The 16,959-nt window shown below is 38.8% G+C and overlaps 1 protein-coding gene across 1 annotated transcript; it reads right to left on the reverse strand.

Moving 5' to 3' along the window:
• Positions 1 to 2,296: 2,296 nt before the first annotated feature.
• Positions 2,297 to 11,375, reverse strand: ZNF879 (zinc finger protein 879). The gene is made up of 4 exons (XM_065874895.1): positions 11,343 to 11,375; positions 8,393 to 8,519; positions 7,843 to 7,938; positions 2,297 to 3,744 (listed from the first exon to the last, which is right to left on the reverse strand). Exons 1-4 carry the CDS (start codon positions 11,373 to 11,375, stop codon positions 2,297 to 2,299), a joined length of 1,704 nt encoding a protein of 567 aa, XP_065730967.1.
• Positions 11,376 to 16,959: the final 5,584 nt, after the last annotated feature.

The raw sequence follows: 16,959 nt of genomic DNA on the forward strand, positions 1-16,959 counted from the left end.
ACATATGGACTTCTGTTAATATTAAGGTAGTGCACAGCATCTGTAAGTTTCCTAATGTTAAAATAACCCATGCATTCCCATGAAAATTCTGTATTTATCATGTGTTATCTATGTTTGGGTACTTTGGTTTACATTTGCTAATGCTTTGTTTGGATTTTTACATTTCTGTTGATAGATGATATTGGCCTGCAATTTTTCTGTCTTGTATTTTCCTTGTCTGATTTTGGTACTGGGTTATATTAGAATCATCATGCTTAAAGATTATCTCCTCTGAAGGATCCTGCAAAAGACTTAATCTGTTACACTCAAGTTTGATAGACCTCGCCTTAAAAATAACTAGGCTTAATATTTTGTGTGATTTTATTTAATTTTTTGATGACTTTAGGACTATTGATACTTAGGGAATGCTATTGTCTGAAAGTTTGTGTCCCCTCAAAATTCATGTTGAAATTCAACTCCAAAGGTGATGGTATTAGGAAGTGGGGCATTGGGTGATGATGATCATGAGGGTACCTCCCTCATGAATAGATCAATGACCTTATAAAAGAGGTCCCTGACAGCTCCCTCACCATGTGAGGACACAGTGAGAAGTCACCAGAAATGAACCAGGAAGAGGGTTAACCACAATACAGCCATGCTGGTGCCTTGATCTTGGACTCCCCAGCCATAATCGTGAGAAATAAATTTCTGTTGTTTATAAGCTACCCAGTCTCTGGTATTTTGGTATAGCACTCCAAACTAAGATAGGGAAGTTATGTGTTTCCTAGGAATTTTCCTTAGGTAATTAGAGAATTTAAAAGAATGGTTGTTGGGAAAGAGACATTGCAGGTAGAGTACTAAATGACCCAGAAGAGTTTGTTCCTCACAAGTCTGAAACAATGAGACTGATTAGTCCTAGGAGGCAAAGCTGAATTCACTGATTTTTGCTTTGCTTAATCTCCATCCGAAATAACATTTTGGAGTTTTTGTTTTGTTTTGTTTTAGCACCTTGGCAAATAGAAAAAAAACTAACAGTTTTTAAAATGAAATGAGTATTCCTGTCCTTAACTGCTTGTCTACTCCTGATAAAATTGGCAAAACTGGATGTTAACCTCTGAACCTCTGTGAAGCTCAACAATTTTAGTATGACTTGTTTTTAGCTTGCTCAAATTATTGTTCACATTTTAGAAATGCTTTACTGGGATAAATAACTTGTTAAAAGACATAGCCCATTTTTTGGAGGAAAAAGCATCTGAACTTAGATAAGCCTGAATTTTTGTCTAGTGGCCCTCAGAGTGTGTGAGGGAGAGAGCATCACGTGATGGAGGTGAAGGTAGAATGTAAGAGTGAAAGTTATCTTGTTCACTTGACCTCCTAGGAGGACAACCCAAGTTCCATGTTGTTCCTGGGCCTTACTGGTGGCTGGTAACCAGAGAACTCAAGGAAGCAGGCACAACCTGGGAGCCAAGAGTCATACTCCCTATGGCTACATTGCAAGATGATTTTTAACAACATTTATCAGTAAATTAACTTGCAAAAGCAGTTATCTAAACAACCTCTAATTCTCAGCTTAATACAGCAAAGGTAATCAACTTATGAGAAAAACAAGTGAAATATCATGCCTTCCATGATTTGAAATCATGTGACTTTAGATCTGATTCAGAGTTTGGAATAGTTGGGGAGAAAACTCACAGGACTTACACCTGCAGTTTACAGAGTGATTTTATTTTCAGGTGAATGGCTTAGGAAGCAGGGGAGAAATAACTCAAAAGTTTTAACAACCACCAAGTACAGAAGTTGCTTTTAAACTCTTACAAAAACAAATTTTAGTGACAGTGAGGTAGCTCCAGGTCACCTGCTTACATTTCCTCTCCAATACATTCTTCTTAGTACAACTGGCTTGCGTAACACTCAAATGCAGTTTCAAAGAAATAGAATACTAGATTAATCTGAAGTCTGGATTTTATGGCTGCACTTTTCCATAAATCAACATGCTTCCCAGTGATGCCTGTGAAAGCTGGTGGCTGTTATCATACATCACTAGAAAGAAAATAAAATACTAACCCTTTGATCTGACAAATTTTCTATTTTATAGTCAGTAATAACTTAAGAATTTATGAAAACAACATCTTATAGAAGCTTTCCTAATATTCCTAAGGTTTTCCTGCATCATAAAGTCTCTGATGTTTGATGAGGTCTAAATTCTGAAGTTTAATTCACAATTAACTAATCTTCATGACTTTCTCCCCAAGACGAATTCTTTGATATTTCATGTGGAATTAACTTCAGTTGGAAGGTTTTTCCCCATGCATTTAACTTATAGTTTTTCTCCAGTATGAGTCCTCTGATGATTTGTAAGGGATGAGCTCTGACTGAAAGCTTTCCCACATTCTTTACATTTATAAGGCTTTTCTCCTGTATGAATTCTCATATGTGTCATAAGGGATGAACTCTGTCTAAAGGCTTTCCCACATACTTTACAGTTATATGGTTTCTCTCCAGTATGAATTCTCTGGTGCTGAATGAGAGCTGAGCTTTGGTTGAAGGCTTTTTCACAGTCATTACATTTATAAGGTTTCTCTCCAGTATGAATTTTTCGATGAGTATTAACTGCTGAGTGGGAACTGAAGGCTTTTCCACATTCCTTACAGTTATATGGTTTCTCTCCAGTATGGATTCTGTTGTGTATATTAAGCCGTGAAATCCAGGAGAAAGCTTTCCCACATTCATTACATTTGTAAGGTTTTTCTCCAGTATGAATTCTTTGATGTTGTATAAGAGCTGAGCTTTGGCTGAAGGCTTTCCCACATTCTTTACAGGCATAAGGTTTCTCACCAGTGTGAATTCTCTGATGTATAATAAGAGCTGAGTGGTAACTAAATACTTTTCCACACTCATTACAATTAAAGGGTTTCTCTCCAGTATGAATTCTATGGTGTCTACTTAGCCGTGATATTGAAGTAAAGGCTTTCCCACACTGACTACATTCATACGGTTTCTCTCCAGTATGAATTCTATGATGCTGAATAAGAGATGAGCACTGGCTAAAGGCTCTCCCACATTCATTACACTTATAGGGCTTTTCTCCAGTATGAATTCGCTGGTGATTATTAAGGGATGAACTACCTTTAAATGTTTTTCCACATTCATTACATTTATAGGGTCTCTCTCCAGTATGCATTCTCTGATGTCCAATTAGAGATGTAGTGAAACTGAAGGCTTTTCCACATTCACTACATATATAAGGCTTCTCTCCAGTATGAACTCTCAGGTGCTGAGTTAGAGATGAGCTTTGGCTAAAAGCTTTCCTACATTCCTTACATTTATAGAGCTTCTCTCCAGTATGGATTCTCTGATGTTTACTCAGAGAAGAACTGTGGAGGAAGATTTTCCCGCAGATACTACACTTGTAACACTTACGCACTGTGTTGATTCCCAGCTGTTTAAATAGAATTGAATACTGCTGTGAACAGGGTTTCCTTCCTCTGGAAACAATTCTGGGTTTTCTAATAAGTGATAATTTTAGATCAAGATTTTTCCCAAGGTCAATACCTGTAAAGCTCTTCTCCTTCATACAGGTTTTCTTGATGGTAACTAAGACTCCCCTCAAAGGTCTGTTCTTTTTGCCTTGCTGATTCTCTAGTTTTTCCTCATTTATGTAAATTTCTCCCAACTTGAAGTCAAAAGGACCATCACCTATGAGTTGATTCATTACTTCCTGATTTTCTTCTTCAGAAACTGTGGTTTCAAACAAGCTCTCCCATCCTAAAATAAATGAAACATGTAAGTCTCTCTTGCACTGAGAATAAAGAAAAATGACATTAACATATACAAGGATGGCTAACAAATGTATCCTGGGAGTCCTTAGAAAAGGATGAAAAAAGAAGAGCAAGAGAAACAAGCAGGATGGAAGAGGTGCCTGGGTGGGAAAGGGTCTGAAGAAACCTATGTGTGGGTGGGCTGAGGAACTGAGAGGGCAGCTCTTCCAGTAGAGCCAGGCCTGATCTAGTAACAAAGCAGAGGTCAGCAGGGTATACAGCATTTCTGTGTACAGCAGGTTGTACTGTTATTCAGCTTCATCTCCCAGGTCAGCCACCAGTGTACTCAAGCCAAATCCAAGAGAAAACTGCAGAGGGGCTATAAACAAAAAGTGGAAGAAGCACTGCCCTTAAAAGGCTCTTTGAAACACCAGACCTCAGCTACTGAAGTTCTGGGACTCATTTGAGTGCTATGCATAATGTTGTAATGAACTTCACTGACTCACTCAGACAATATCTACTGAGTATCCACTGTGTATTACCATGCAAAGGTCAAGACTCAGGGTTACAGGGAACGTGCCAGATAAGAGTCCAATTTTCACAAGGTTTACATTCTAATAGCCAACACTGACAATAACCAAGTAACCAAATAAAGTATTGGGAGTAATGAGAACTGTAAGAAAATATACAAAAACAAGGCAATGTGTAATATAAGTGAACAACCTGGTATTTTAAACTGGGTGGTGAGGAAATAAAATTAAACATGAGATCTAAATAACACACAAGAGCTAGCCATGAAAAAACATGGGTATAAAGATGATTCCACCTAGAAAGAAGAGCCATTACAAAGGCACTAAGGCAGGAGTAAGCTTCGTGTGTTTGCAGATAAAGAACAAGTGTGGCCTAGGCAAGAGGGAACTAGGGGAGAGTGCTACAATGGGAGGAAATGAGGTGGGCAGGGACCACATCATGTGGCATCTTGTAAGATATAGGAATGTGTTTGGAATTTCTTCTAAGGATCACTGGGGGATGGTTGTGTGACAAATGGGCTGTAATTGGGGGCAGAGGAAAACAGAACAAAGACAGGTATAGAGCAGCCAATTAGGAGGCTGCCACAGTCTTCCTGGAGGAAGGTGATGGCAGTCTGCACTGGCATGGTAGCAGAATCAGGCACACTGAGATATTTTAAAGGCAGAGATGACAGGTATGTTCACCTGTGAATAGGGGGTACAGAATAAGTGAGAAGACTCAAGAATGATGGCACCTAGCTTTTGGCTTGGGGAACTCAATGGAGATGGGTGCCATATAGGAAATACTGTGAGAAGACTACATTTTTGAAAATGATTTTCTGTCTACCTTTTTGATCACTTAGGATACAGTGCAAGAAGTGGGATCACTGATTCAAAAGGAATGAATGTACCTTATGAAAGAGCTTTCATTTTCTTAACTAAAAAGGAAATATATAATCATTGTAAGAAAAATTAAGAAAATACAGAAAACTATAAAAATGAAAATACAGTTCACCCATAAACACATCATGCAAATATAATCACTGCTATATGTGGAATTCAGCTCACCAAAATTTTTCTGTATATAAAGAAAACATTTTTACCTAAAAAATTAAAGTGGTTAAAACTTCCCCCTCCCCACTTCACTTAAAAAAAAAATCATGAACTCTCTCCGTGTCCATAAATGTAGGCTGACATCATCGTTTTGATGGCTGCATAATATTCCAGTACATGAATATATCATATTTAATAAATCTCCTTTGGAGTCATTTAGCTTTAGTTACTCCTAGTAATGCCTCATGTTATAACAAACATTCTTTTACACTATCTTTGCAACTTTGCACAATTATGGAATTATTTTCTTAAGATAAATTTCTAAGCCTGGGATTGATTTTAATAAAGCCAGAAAGACTTCCAATCAAAATCCCACTAAAGATATTGCTTATTGCTCAAAACAGTAGCAAAACACTGGACGTGTATTTCTTAACCTTTGGTAATATTCCCTATTAAAGAGAAAAATGCTTCAGTTTGAATTTCATTGATTTATAATGAAGTTGAGTAGTTTTTCAAGAAATCTTTTTAATCATAATGCTCATACCTTTGTGCTATAATTATTCAGACCTTCTTCCCCTTATATTTACTTTTGTATTCCATAGCCATGACAGCAATATTAATAGGGAAAAATGGGAAACTAAAATTTCCAAAAGGAAGATTGTTTAATAAAATATGGCTTAACAATACACTAGAGTTCTTTCAATGAAGTAGACCTCTATTCAATGATGGCTAAATAATTGAATGACATTCATAATTAAAAACAAACTCAAGAACAATATGTATAATCAATCTGTTTCTCTGCATGCATGTGTCTTTCTCTCTCATGTACAAATACACTCAAACAAATATTCACAGTCTGAAAAGATAAATAGTAAAATATTAACAATGGCTCAGCACAGTTGGTAAAATGTCAAGTGAATCTCCTTTTTTTACTCCTCTGTTTTTTTTACAATACCATGCACACCTTAAACAAATTTAAAATAATTGATTTTTTTTAATGCTTTCAAAAGAAGAACACAGTCAATTTGAAACTAATGATTTCTTTGCCAACTAGAAAGCTCACAGCCAAATTTGAAACTCATCCTTGGCTACCATCCTGGTTCTTATAATAGATACATTTATTTTCTACAGTTCTGATTGAATTTCTATTTTATTATATTGTTATTCTTACAGTGAGGCTTCTCCAATTGTCCATGGAATATGGCAGAATATATTTTAGTTTGTGGTAGAAAAAAGATCCCTGAACTGAAAAAAGACTTGGGTCTTCAAAGCAAAGGGCCCCGTGAATGCTGAATAATATTAAAAACAAAAACAAAAAAGTCAAACCTCCTTGATATAACTTAATGAAACTTCTGAATTCCAAAGACAAAGAGGATATCTTATAATATTCTAGACAGAAGACAAAAAAGGGGGAAAAGGTTTTCTATACAGGAAACAGAGGGGAAAGAAACTCCAGAGGACTTTTAATCAACAATACTCAGTGCCCCAACACAGTGGAGCAAAGTCTGAACAATTCTTGGGAATAAAAACTGATGCCAGAATTCTAGATCCCAAACATAACTCCCACAGGAGAGGTAAAAGAATTGATATTAGACATGCACAAATACAGTACACATGAACCTTTCTGAAAACATTACTCAGTAAATATTCTAGTCAGACCAAAGGAAAATATCTGAAGACAGAGTTCATGAATAGAAACACAAGACTGAACTGACATAGAAAGGCTACCTCTTGCTATCAAGAGAAATAAATTCTGGACAAGCAGCAAAACTCAAAAAGCGAGCCATCCTCTGGTGTCAGAAACAAAGACAATATTCAAAGTAGAACAGAAAGCAAGAGCTTATGATTCAGCAACCCACAGGGATTTTAGAGATTGAGAGATATGTCCTAGAAGCCAGGGTCTGGAAATATTAGTTTAAATTTTTTCACACAAAAGAATTAGGAAAAAGGCATGTTGAACATCTGCAAACCTTCTGCCTGAATTCAGTAATTGTTACCACTTTGCTAACCTTGCTTTCTCTCTCTTGCATAATACAAAATATACATGCATCATTTTTTGTTTGTTTTTTCTCTTTTTGTATTTTTTTTAGCTGAAATGTGTAAAAAGTTGCAGATAAGTCAAAGCAAAAACCCAAGATGGGACAACGAGAAATGCACTGTAGTGATAAAAGGTTTGTTCAGACCATAAAAAGAAAATAATTTAAGAAAATAATCAATCCAGTAAAAGCAAGAAAAAAGGGGGAAGGTATGAATCACAAACCTTTACACATTACATACTGCATTACATATTCTGCATTCAAATTACAAAGGACATATGACAAAAATGCAACCCATATTGGAAGAATTCAACTCTCCCTCTGAACCTGCTGTACCAAGTACTCAAAAAGGTCAAGTGAGGATATGCCCTTCCCAGCATTTCTCACCTGGCCTGGTACATCAAGGAGGGCCTTCATCAATATCTCCTGCGTGCAGCCTCCTCACTGATCAGCAAAGCCCAAGCAGTCAGAAAATGCTATACCCATTTCCCAATTACTGTCACTCACCTAGACATGTGCTTTGAGAAACTCCATTTTCCACCATCCAGGGGTCTTCCCCTTGCTCTAACTGGAGGATAACTTTTGGTTTGGAAAACAGAATCCCTGTTCATGAGCAAGAAAGAGAATGAATCCATGGTGCAGACATGAGTGGCCAGTCTGACACTCAGATCCAGCCCCAGAGTCTGGGGCAGAGGGACAGTTGAGAGGAAAGAGATTTGTTCTGAGAAGGGTTTAAAATTGGGCTCCCAGAGGATGGCCAGGAGGTGGTCTCAGGAAGAAAGTTAGGGCTCTGGCTGTGCACTCCTCTAAGCTGGAACCTCCTGTGAGACCCAGAGGGACAGAGTTCAGGGGACAGAAGACAGGAAAAGCACAGAGAAGATGCCCATCACCAATTCTACCAAGCCAAGACTTGTCCCGGCAGCCAAGGGCAATAGCAACCGCTACTTTCTGAGTCCACCTGTGGGCTGAACCTGGCCATGCCCTCCAAGTGTCCTCCTTGGAGAGGGCACCAAGGTGCTCCCCCAGCAGATTCTACATCACAAGGAAAGGTCCTTACCCAGCGAGAACAGAGTGCTGTAGTTCTCCAACATCACCTCCTGGTACAAGGTTCTCTGCGCAGAGTCCAGATGCAACCACTCATCCCGGCTGAAGAACACAGCCACATCCCTGAATGTCACAGACTCCTGTAACAGAAACCCATTCTTGCTCACCCAGGGCCATACCCTCTGTGGGATGACTGGGCAGCAACACTGTCAGTACTCTAGGTTCTGAGCATTTCAGGGTGAATACTTCCTTACCACCCCTCAATTACTGATCACATATATATTTGTCATCTACCTACTGTCAGTGATGCACTGTGTCCCCAGAAAAATGAAACACAGCAGCCAAACAAGGTAAAGCACTTGAAATAATTAAATAAAATCAGAATGACAGAAACACTGAACTCTAGACATGGACATGTACAATCACCTAGACCAAACTCATTTTACAGGTGAGACATGAGAATTGGATTTTAGAAGATTTTAGAGCCTCCAGTACACTCACTCAAGGAGGAATAGGTGTGCTTGGATTCTGTCATCACCGTGGGCCATCTGTGTCCCGGGCAAGAGGACACTGACAGTCACAGTAAGGGAGGCTCAGAGAATGCCCCAAGCATGGCTTTCCCAGGAGCGGGCCCAGCGTGTGAGCTCCACAGTTTGAAGAGCCGTGTGAGAAGGCTGCAGTTGGGACTCTCTCTCCCCACCCCAGAAGTCTTTGTTCTACCTCTCTCTGATACCAAGCAGGACCCTGTGGGGCCCTCCTGTATACAAAGAGCCTTTCCATGTCCCCCATTTCTTGTTTGTAGAAAAAGGGCTTCAGCTTCCTAGACCTTCCTGAACACCAAAGAGCATATTCAAACAGTTGCTAATCAGGGAAGTGAGGGAATGCAGAAACAAAGGAACAGACAAACAAAGGAAACTGTTTCTGTTGTCAAGAAACAACAGTGCAGCCAAAAAGTAGGGTCCTGGTTCCTGCTCAAGGGACATACATAACAATGTATCTCTGAGTTCTTCTGCAGGAACTAAGGCCCCCATCCAGGTAGAGAATGTCACTTAAGGCTGAGCGCAAGAGTCCTGGAACACTGCCCTGTTACCTCACCACCAACCAATCAGAAGAAAGTCACACACTCTGCAGCCCTCACCCCAAATTTTCCCTAAAAAAACTTATCCCCGAAAACAGTCAGGGAGTTCAAGTTTTTTTTAACACAAGCCATCCTTTCTCAGTGCTTGGCCCTGCAATAAACCTTTTCCACTCCAAACTCCGACGTTTTGGTTAGTTTTGCCTCACTGTGCATCAGGGACACGAACTTGCCTTCAGTAACATCTCCCGCTTCACTGCATCACAAGTCACCTCTTTTAAAGTAGTGGCCCCTTTCTTTTATTATTAAGAATCTTTTTTTTAAGCAAATTAGGAATAAGCAAAAGAAAAAGGAATGTTAATCTAACTTTCTACCACTAGAAACAAGGTTTATTAACTTCTTGCTGTATGTTCTTTCAGACTTTTACATGATAATATGGCTCTAAGTTTAAACAAAAATAAAATGTTACACAGGTAACTTTATCCAACAACATTTTTTATTTGCTGCCCAGCATCTCACTGTATAGATTACTTACAGATTATTAGATGGTTTACTTAACTAATCTACTAGTGGGCATTTAGGTAACTAAGCTACTTGTGGGCATTTAGGTTGTTTCCATTTTTGTAACCCTAAAAATTCTGGATTGAGCATCCCTGCACATCACAAAAAAGCGTGCAAAGCTTATTTCCTTAGGACACATTTCTAGAGGCAGAAATACTTCCACACTTTCTCTTTATCCCCAAAACCCAGAAAGGAGATCACAAGGCCAGGGATGTTCTCTGACTGATAAGGGCAAAAACAAAACTAAGAGGCTGTTGGAAATAAGTGAGAAGACTCCCACTCCAATCTCCATTTTCTTTCTGAATTTCTTTCTTCGTCCTTACCAAATGTATGTAAATCTTTTTAATAGCTAAATAAACCATCTGTCAGTCTCACAACTCAGGACTGTTTCCTCAAGGACCTGGCAACCATTTCTTTGAATGCGCCAACATTCCCAATTCCTGGGAGGAGATGGGCCTAACTTGTCACCTGACAAATTTCCAAATTGCGATATTGGGTTATAGCACTTACCTATATAAGAATGAGTTTTCTGTCTTTGCACTCTCTTTAGTGGATTGCCTGTGATGCACATTACATTCTGGCTTAATGTTTATTCAATAATAAAAGTGTTTTCTTTCTCTTCTACCTTTGTGGAAAGGTTTCCTGGGTTGGGAAGAGATTATGTTTTTAATTATAGTTCCCCAAGTGAAAGGGCAAAGAAGGGAAAAAAATCACTGTGAACCAGACGCTTCCCACTTCAGGGAAGGCTCACTTCCCGAATCTGTCCCCGCAAGCCACTGCCCAAATTGCGACTTCTTTTCCTTTCACCATCTGTACGAGCCTAATCCTGCTTGCATGTGCAAAATCGCACAATAGGAGGGAGTATCCCTGACCACACCTGCTGACTCAGAGGTCTTCTTTCTAGGATCTTCTTAGAAAATCACCTGGACCCTCACCAGGTATTACTGGAGTAGACTGGTTCTCAATACCTTGAGGATAGAGACCTTCCTCTTCGATTTCCTAGCATTATGGAAAGATCTGACTCCCCCACGTCTCTGCCCTCCCCAAGGCAAAACAGACCTGGATCCCACACAAAGCTCTGGGTGTGGCACTGGCATGGGGCCTGTGGGCCCATTCATTTCCTAGTCAACAAGCACTAACTTACGTAGAAAATTCAAAATGAGACTGGCCCTGCAGCAAGGGAAACACCTTCTTTCTGAAGTTCCTCAACTACCAGGCCTTCTAGTCCCTCAGTGCGCTTCATTACCTAGAAAAGCTCAACAATGGATGAAGCATGTTCCCCACCTCTGAACCCAGAAGGTAGTTCAAGAAAGAAGCCTTCACATACCAGAGCCTGGGCTGGCAGCAATCTTGTGGCCATGTCTCCCTCCTGCTGCTCCTCTTGGAGAAGGCACCTGAAACGTTGAAAGAAACTGTGAGGTCTCTCCATCCTATCTGCACTCCCGTCCTCATCAGGGTTAGGCTAGGTTAAGAAGTCTCCACGCACTGAGCACCTTGCAGAAGGAAACCAGAAGGAACCTGGAAGCCTAGGCATTCCTGAGTGGGAGGGGCCCTATGCTTGATCACCAAAACCAGGAGCGGGCAGTAAGAAGACTGCCAGTCACTGGGCCTGCTACCTTTCAGCCAGTGGTTTATGAATAAAGAGGAATCAAACTAAGGGCTTAGAACTATCTGATATGCATTAACAGTGTAAAGGGCAGTCACACCGGGCTCACAGAAATGTTTAATCATAGAGAAATGACATAAATATTCCACACACCTGCATTTAGGTACTTTGAGCTATAGTAATTATGATATAATAATTCTTCAAAAGTCATTTTAAGAATTGATGTCCTTTTCAGAAATAGTCAACCAAAAATTAGCTGTGTTTTTGGAAACTGTTTCCTTTCGAAGAAAGAGTTATCAAAGCTCCTTAAACGTAAAAGGAAACATTACCTAACCACCTTCCCTACTCCCACACCCCCAAAAATACAAGACTTAGAAGAAATAGCTTCGTTGGCTAGAAATGAATTTAAAATTTAGAGAAAACGGAAGTAACTCTGCAAGCATACAAAATTACTCTAAACAAACGAGTAAACAGTTAAATCACTTAGGATTCACTCTAGAACAATGTCAAAAAACAAGGTTGGCAAAAACGGATAAACATAAAGTTTAAACTCTAGGGGGGAAAAAACCAACCAACGGAAAAAGGTGAAAACCGCCCCAGGGTTCACGAACCCTGAAAACAAGGCACAGCTTGCTGCAATCTCTTTTCGAGTGCCGTTTCTCCAGGAGTCTTGCCCCAGGCATAGGCCCAGCTGTCGGGCGGGTAGACCTCCCCGGGCAACGCCCCCTCCTCGGGCTGCGTTCACCTGCCAAGGCCGCCTGGGCTGGCACGCCCAGAGCTGGGGCTCGCGCCGCGCTGGCCTTCTGTCCTGGCCCCGCCGTAGGAGGCGCACACCCCGGGCCCACTCTCACCGGCAGTCTGTACCTGGGCTCGCCAGGACGGGGACTCGAAGCTGCGGCCCTTACTGCAGGCAAGGGGAACACCTAGCGCAGGGATATTTGTTGTCGCCGCCGCCGCCAGGCCGCCGGACAAAAATGCGCGTGCGCAAAGGAGAACCGCAGAGCTTTTCCTTTCGAACTATACTTCCCAGACGTCTGCACTCTACGGCACTCTACGGGGTACGAGAAGGGCCAACGGTGGGAAGGCTAGAGTCTTGCTAGAAAAAGCAGTCTTGCTAGAAGGCAGAGGAAGTTGGAGCCTCTGCTGTAACCACATGTCCTCTGGCGCACCCTTTTTATTCATAATTATGATGACAATGATAGTAGGAGGGAAAAGTGAATATGTAATAGAAAATGTGGACGACTAGAAGTTTGCTGCTCCTTATTGGTTATTGAGAAAACTTAGAATCTAACAAATTTTTGAATTAAAAAAATTGTCTAAATTTTGTAGCCTATGATAAAAGATACATTTTTGAACTGACACACTGGGTAAAAACAAAAACATAGACCTAGTATTGCCCTTTTCATGACACTCATTACTTCTTTTAAAAGGGTTCCTTTAAATTGTAAAGCTTGTCTTCCAGTATTGACTGTACTTCCCTTCTTTACAACTGCATCCTCATTGTCTGGCACTGTACATACCAAATAATACGTATTCAATAAGTGTTGAATGAATGCTTTTTAAAATATCCACCATTACGGTTTACGAAAACAGACCTAAAATCAAAGGGTACCTTAAGGTAGAAAATAAAGAGATGAATTAAGATATAACCGGAAAAATAATATGAAAAAGAAATCTGGGATCACAATGTTACAAAGACAAATATATTTCAAAGTAAAAATAGTTAAGTTGGACAAAATAGGTTGTTATGTATCGATAAAAGATAACAATACACATTACTAACCATTAGGGAAATGCAAATCAAACCCACAATGAGCTATCACTTTACACCCATTAGGATAGCTGCTATCAAAACAAACAAACAAAGACAAAAACAAAATAATACAGAAAAAAACAAGTGTTGGTGAGGACTTGTTGAAATTGAATCCTTGTGAATTGCTGGTGACAATGTAAAATGGTGCAGCTGCTGTGGAAAATAGTATGGCGTGTCGACTTTAAAAAATGCACAACGTGCAAGTTGTGAGTCAAGTTTTATTTGGGGCGAAATGAGGACTATAGCCTGGGAGACAGCATTTCAGATAGCTCTGAGAAACTGCTCCAAAGAGGTATTGGGGGAGGTCAGTATATTTGTGATTTTGGTGAAGGGGGAGTACATGCAATCAAGCACATATTTTTTTGCAGAAGGTTTCTGCTAGTCACAAGGAGCAATCATCACCATGAAGGTGCTTAGTGCTTTTCTAGATATTAGGAGATGCAAGAATTGGACTCATAAAATTGTCTCCTGAAAATATATGACTATCTGAAGACATGTTCTGCCAGTTTTTCCCAGAGCACAGAGTGCCTCATTTCTGCTCTCCACCCTGAATTCCTTTCAGGGGGTGTTGAAAGTCAGCAGCTGCAGCAGCACATCTACCTTGTAGAGGTAGATGGCAAGTGCCAATGGCAAGTGCCAATTTGCAGTTGACAGGCAGTTCCTCAAAAAATTAAAAATAGAATTACCATATAATCCAGCAATTCCACTTCTAGGTATATTCCCCAAAGAATTGAAAGCAAGGACTCAAGCAGGTATTTGTACACTAATGTTCACGGCAACATTATTCACAGTAGTCAAAAGGTAGAAACAACTGAAGTGTCAATGGATGTATGAAAGGATAAACAAAATGTGGTCTATCCGTACAATGAAGTATTATTCAGCCATAAAATGAAGGAAAATCCAATACATGCTACAACATGGATGAATCTTGAAGACATGCAAAGTAAAACAAGGCAGACACAAAAGGACAAATATTGTATGATTCCACCTATGTGAGGTATCTAGAAGAGTCAGATTCATAGAAGGAAAGTAGAATAGTGGTTACCAATGGTTGAAGGAAGAGTGAAATGAGGATTTATTGTTTAATGGGTACAGAGTTTCAGTTTGGGATAATGAAAATTTTCTGGAGGTGACTAGTGGTGGTGATTGCACAACAATGTAAATATGCTTAATGCTATTAAGCTATACACTTAAAATATGATTAAAATGGTAAATTTTATGTTATATGTATTTTACCACAATAAAATAATAATATAAAATAAAATAACAATTATGAACCATTACTGGCAAGACAGCATTGAGATTTACAAAGTAAAAACAAGGTGGCAGACTGAATACACATAATTACCTCCTTTTTTCTCTTCATATTCTTTAAAATAATAAAAACACATGTATAATTTGAAAAGTAATAAAAACCATACAACTCTAGAAAAATACCACCAGAACACAAGAAATTGATAATCTTGGAAGGCATGCAGCAGATATGTGCCCTGAGAGACAAAGGCCATCTAACAGAGCCATATGTCTCCTTGCATGGCCCTGCAATAAACCTTTTCTGCTCCAAACTCCGACTTTTCTGTATGTTTGGCACATGAACTTGTGTTGGGTAACAAAAGTATTTACACAGATTATAGTTCCTAGAATAGCTCTGACGGAATTAATTACGAATATAATTCATTACAAAATCAAAGAAAGTAAAATTTGTATGGATTACAAGGAAATGAAGTAAGTAAATTAATCAGTAAAACATTAGAGTCAAAATTAGTGTTGAAGCATATTGTGAGGGTAATTAATCATGCAATTAAAACCCAAAATATTACAAAAGAGAGTGGCAAAGAGAATATGGTAGCAGGTTACTGTTCTTGATTATTCAGGAGAATGACATAATTTCAGAAATAAGTTTTAAAAATCTTTAAATGTGTATGTTAAATATTCAATAGAACCCACTAAGCAAATCAATATATGAATATCTAACCAGCCACTGCATAATCTTTTTTTTTGTAGGTTCAAATCTTATTTATTTTTATAATTTTTATTGGAGTATAGTTGATTTACAATGTTGTGTTGTTTCAGGTGTACAACAAAGTGAATCAACTATACACATACATATATCCACTCTTCTTTAGATTCTTTTCCCATATAGGTCATTACAGAGTATTGATTAGGGTTACCTGTGCTATAAGTAGGTCTTTATTAGTAGGTATTTATTATATCTATTTTATAAATAGTAGTGTGTATATGTCAATCCCAGTCTCCGAATTTATCCATCCTCCCCTTCCCCATGGGAACCATACGTTTTTGTTTCACTTTGTTTTTGTTTTTAAAAAGAATTGTTTATTTACTGGACCTGGGGCAGATTAGATACACAACCAATTTTAAATTTACATCTTTTAACTCAATTTTGAAGTGTTTTCACACACACACACACACACACGCACACAAACTGGCATGCAACAGTTGTCCTAAGGCAAAACACAGTCACCATAAACTGTTGCAAGTATTTTCACCCAAGGTTGAAAAATTGTTTATCCTGAACATGAAAACCTGTAACAGATTTAAATTAATTATATAAAACTTGTTACTTGTAGTTTTCCCCTTGCAAAGATCCAAAAAAAAAATGTACAAGTAACTAATATACATCAGTCACAACATAATCCTGGATCATCCCCACCAAAACTAGATGCTTCTTTAATTTTAACCCATCATCAGAGGCCAAGAGAAAGTCATTTTGTTTTATACGAAGCAAAATTCACATGTGCCAAAAATGAAAGACCCAAGAAAAACAAACACCCTAGTGCTGACAGTAATGCTCAGTACACTAATTAAACAGTGGCCAAAATGCCACTGATCAAAAATAAAATAGTGGCTGTATATCACTGCAAAGAAATCCAAGAGGCTTTTAACCCTTTGGCATCAGAAATCCAGATTTTTCCAATTATGTGAACGCATACCTCCTCCATGCTAAGAGTAGAGAAAGTGGATAGGCCATCATAGAAAGAAAAAGAACTACCGTTCACTGTAACACCCAGAGAATTGGCTTTAGTAGCAACGTCTTAAAAGGTTAGGCAGAAACAAAAAATGGTTATTAGCTGCTTGTGTCAACAATTTTAAGTGGAGGTGATTGAGTTCTAAGGTTCAAAGTAAAACTTTAAAGGGGAAAAAGGTTGTTGGTTTAAGTCTTTAAAGCAAAAACAAGATAGACAAAGTATAAAAGTACCAACCTGGTAGCATACTCTAGTCACAGAGCTCTGCCATTAGGCTAGATAGAAAATGTCAAGATTCATATTGTTGTTTCTGATAAGTACTCAACAAAATGAATCTTTAATGACTTGAACTGCAGGATTAGGGATCCCAAGAATGTAGTCATTTTTAGTAAAGTACTATCAGTAAAGTACAATCCTGATCAGACTGCATTTTATTATAAAAACAAAGGAAAGAAGATATAATAAGGACTATGCACCTATATTCCACTTACAGTGCTTGAGTTCTGGAAGGACCTGTATAATGGAGGAAGAATTCAAATAT

This window comes from Phocoena phocoena, chromosome 3, assembly GCF_963924675.1.
Source record: "Phocoena phocoena chromosome 3, mPhoPho1.1, whole genome shotgun sequence".
NCBI lineage: Eukaryota > Metazoa > Chordata > Mammalia > Artiodactyla > Phocoenidae > Phocoena > Phocoena phocoena.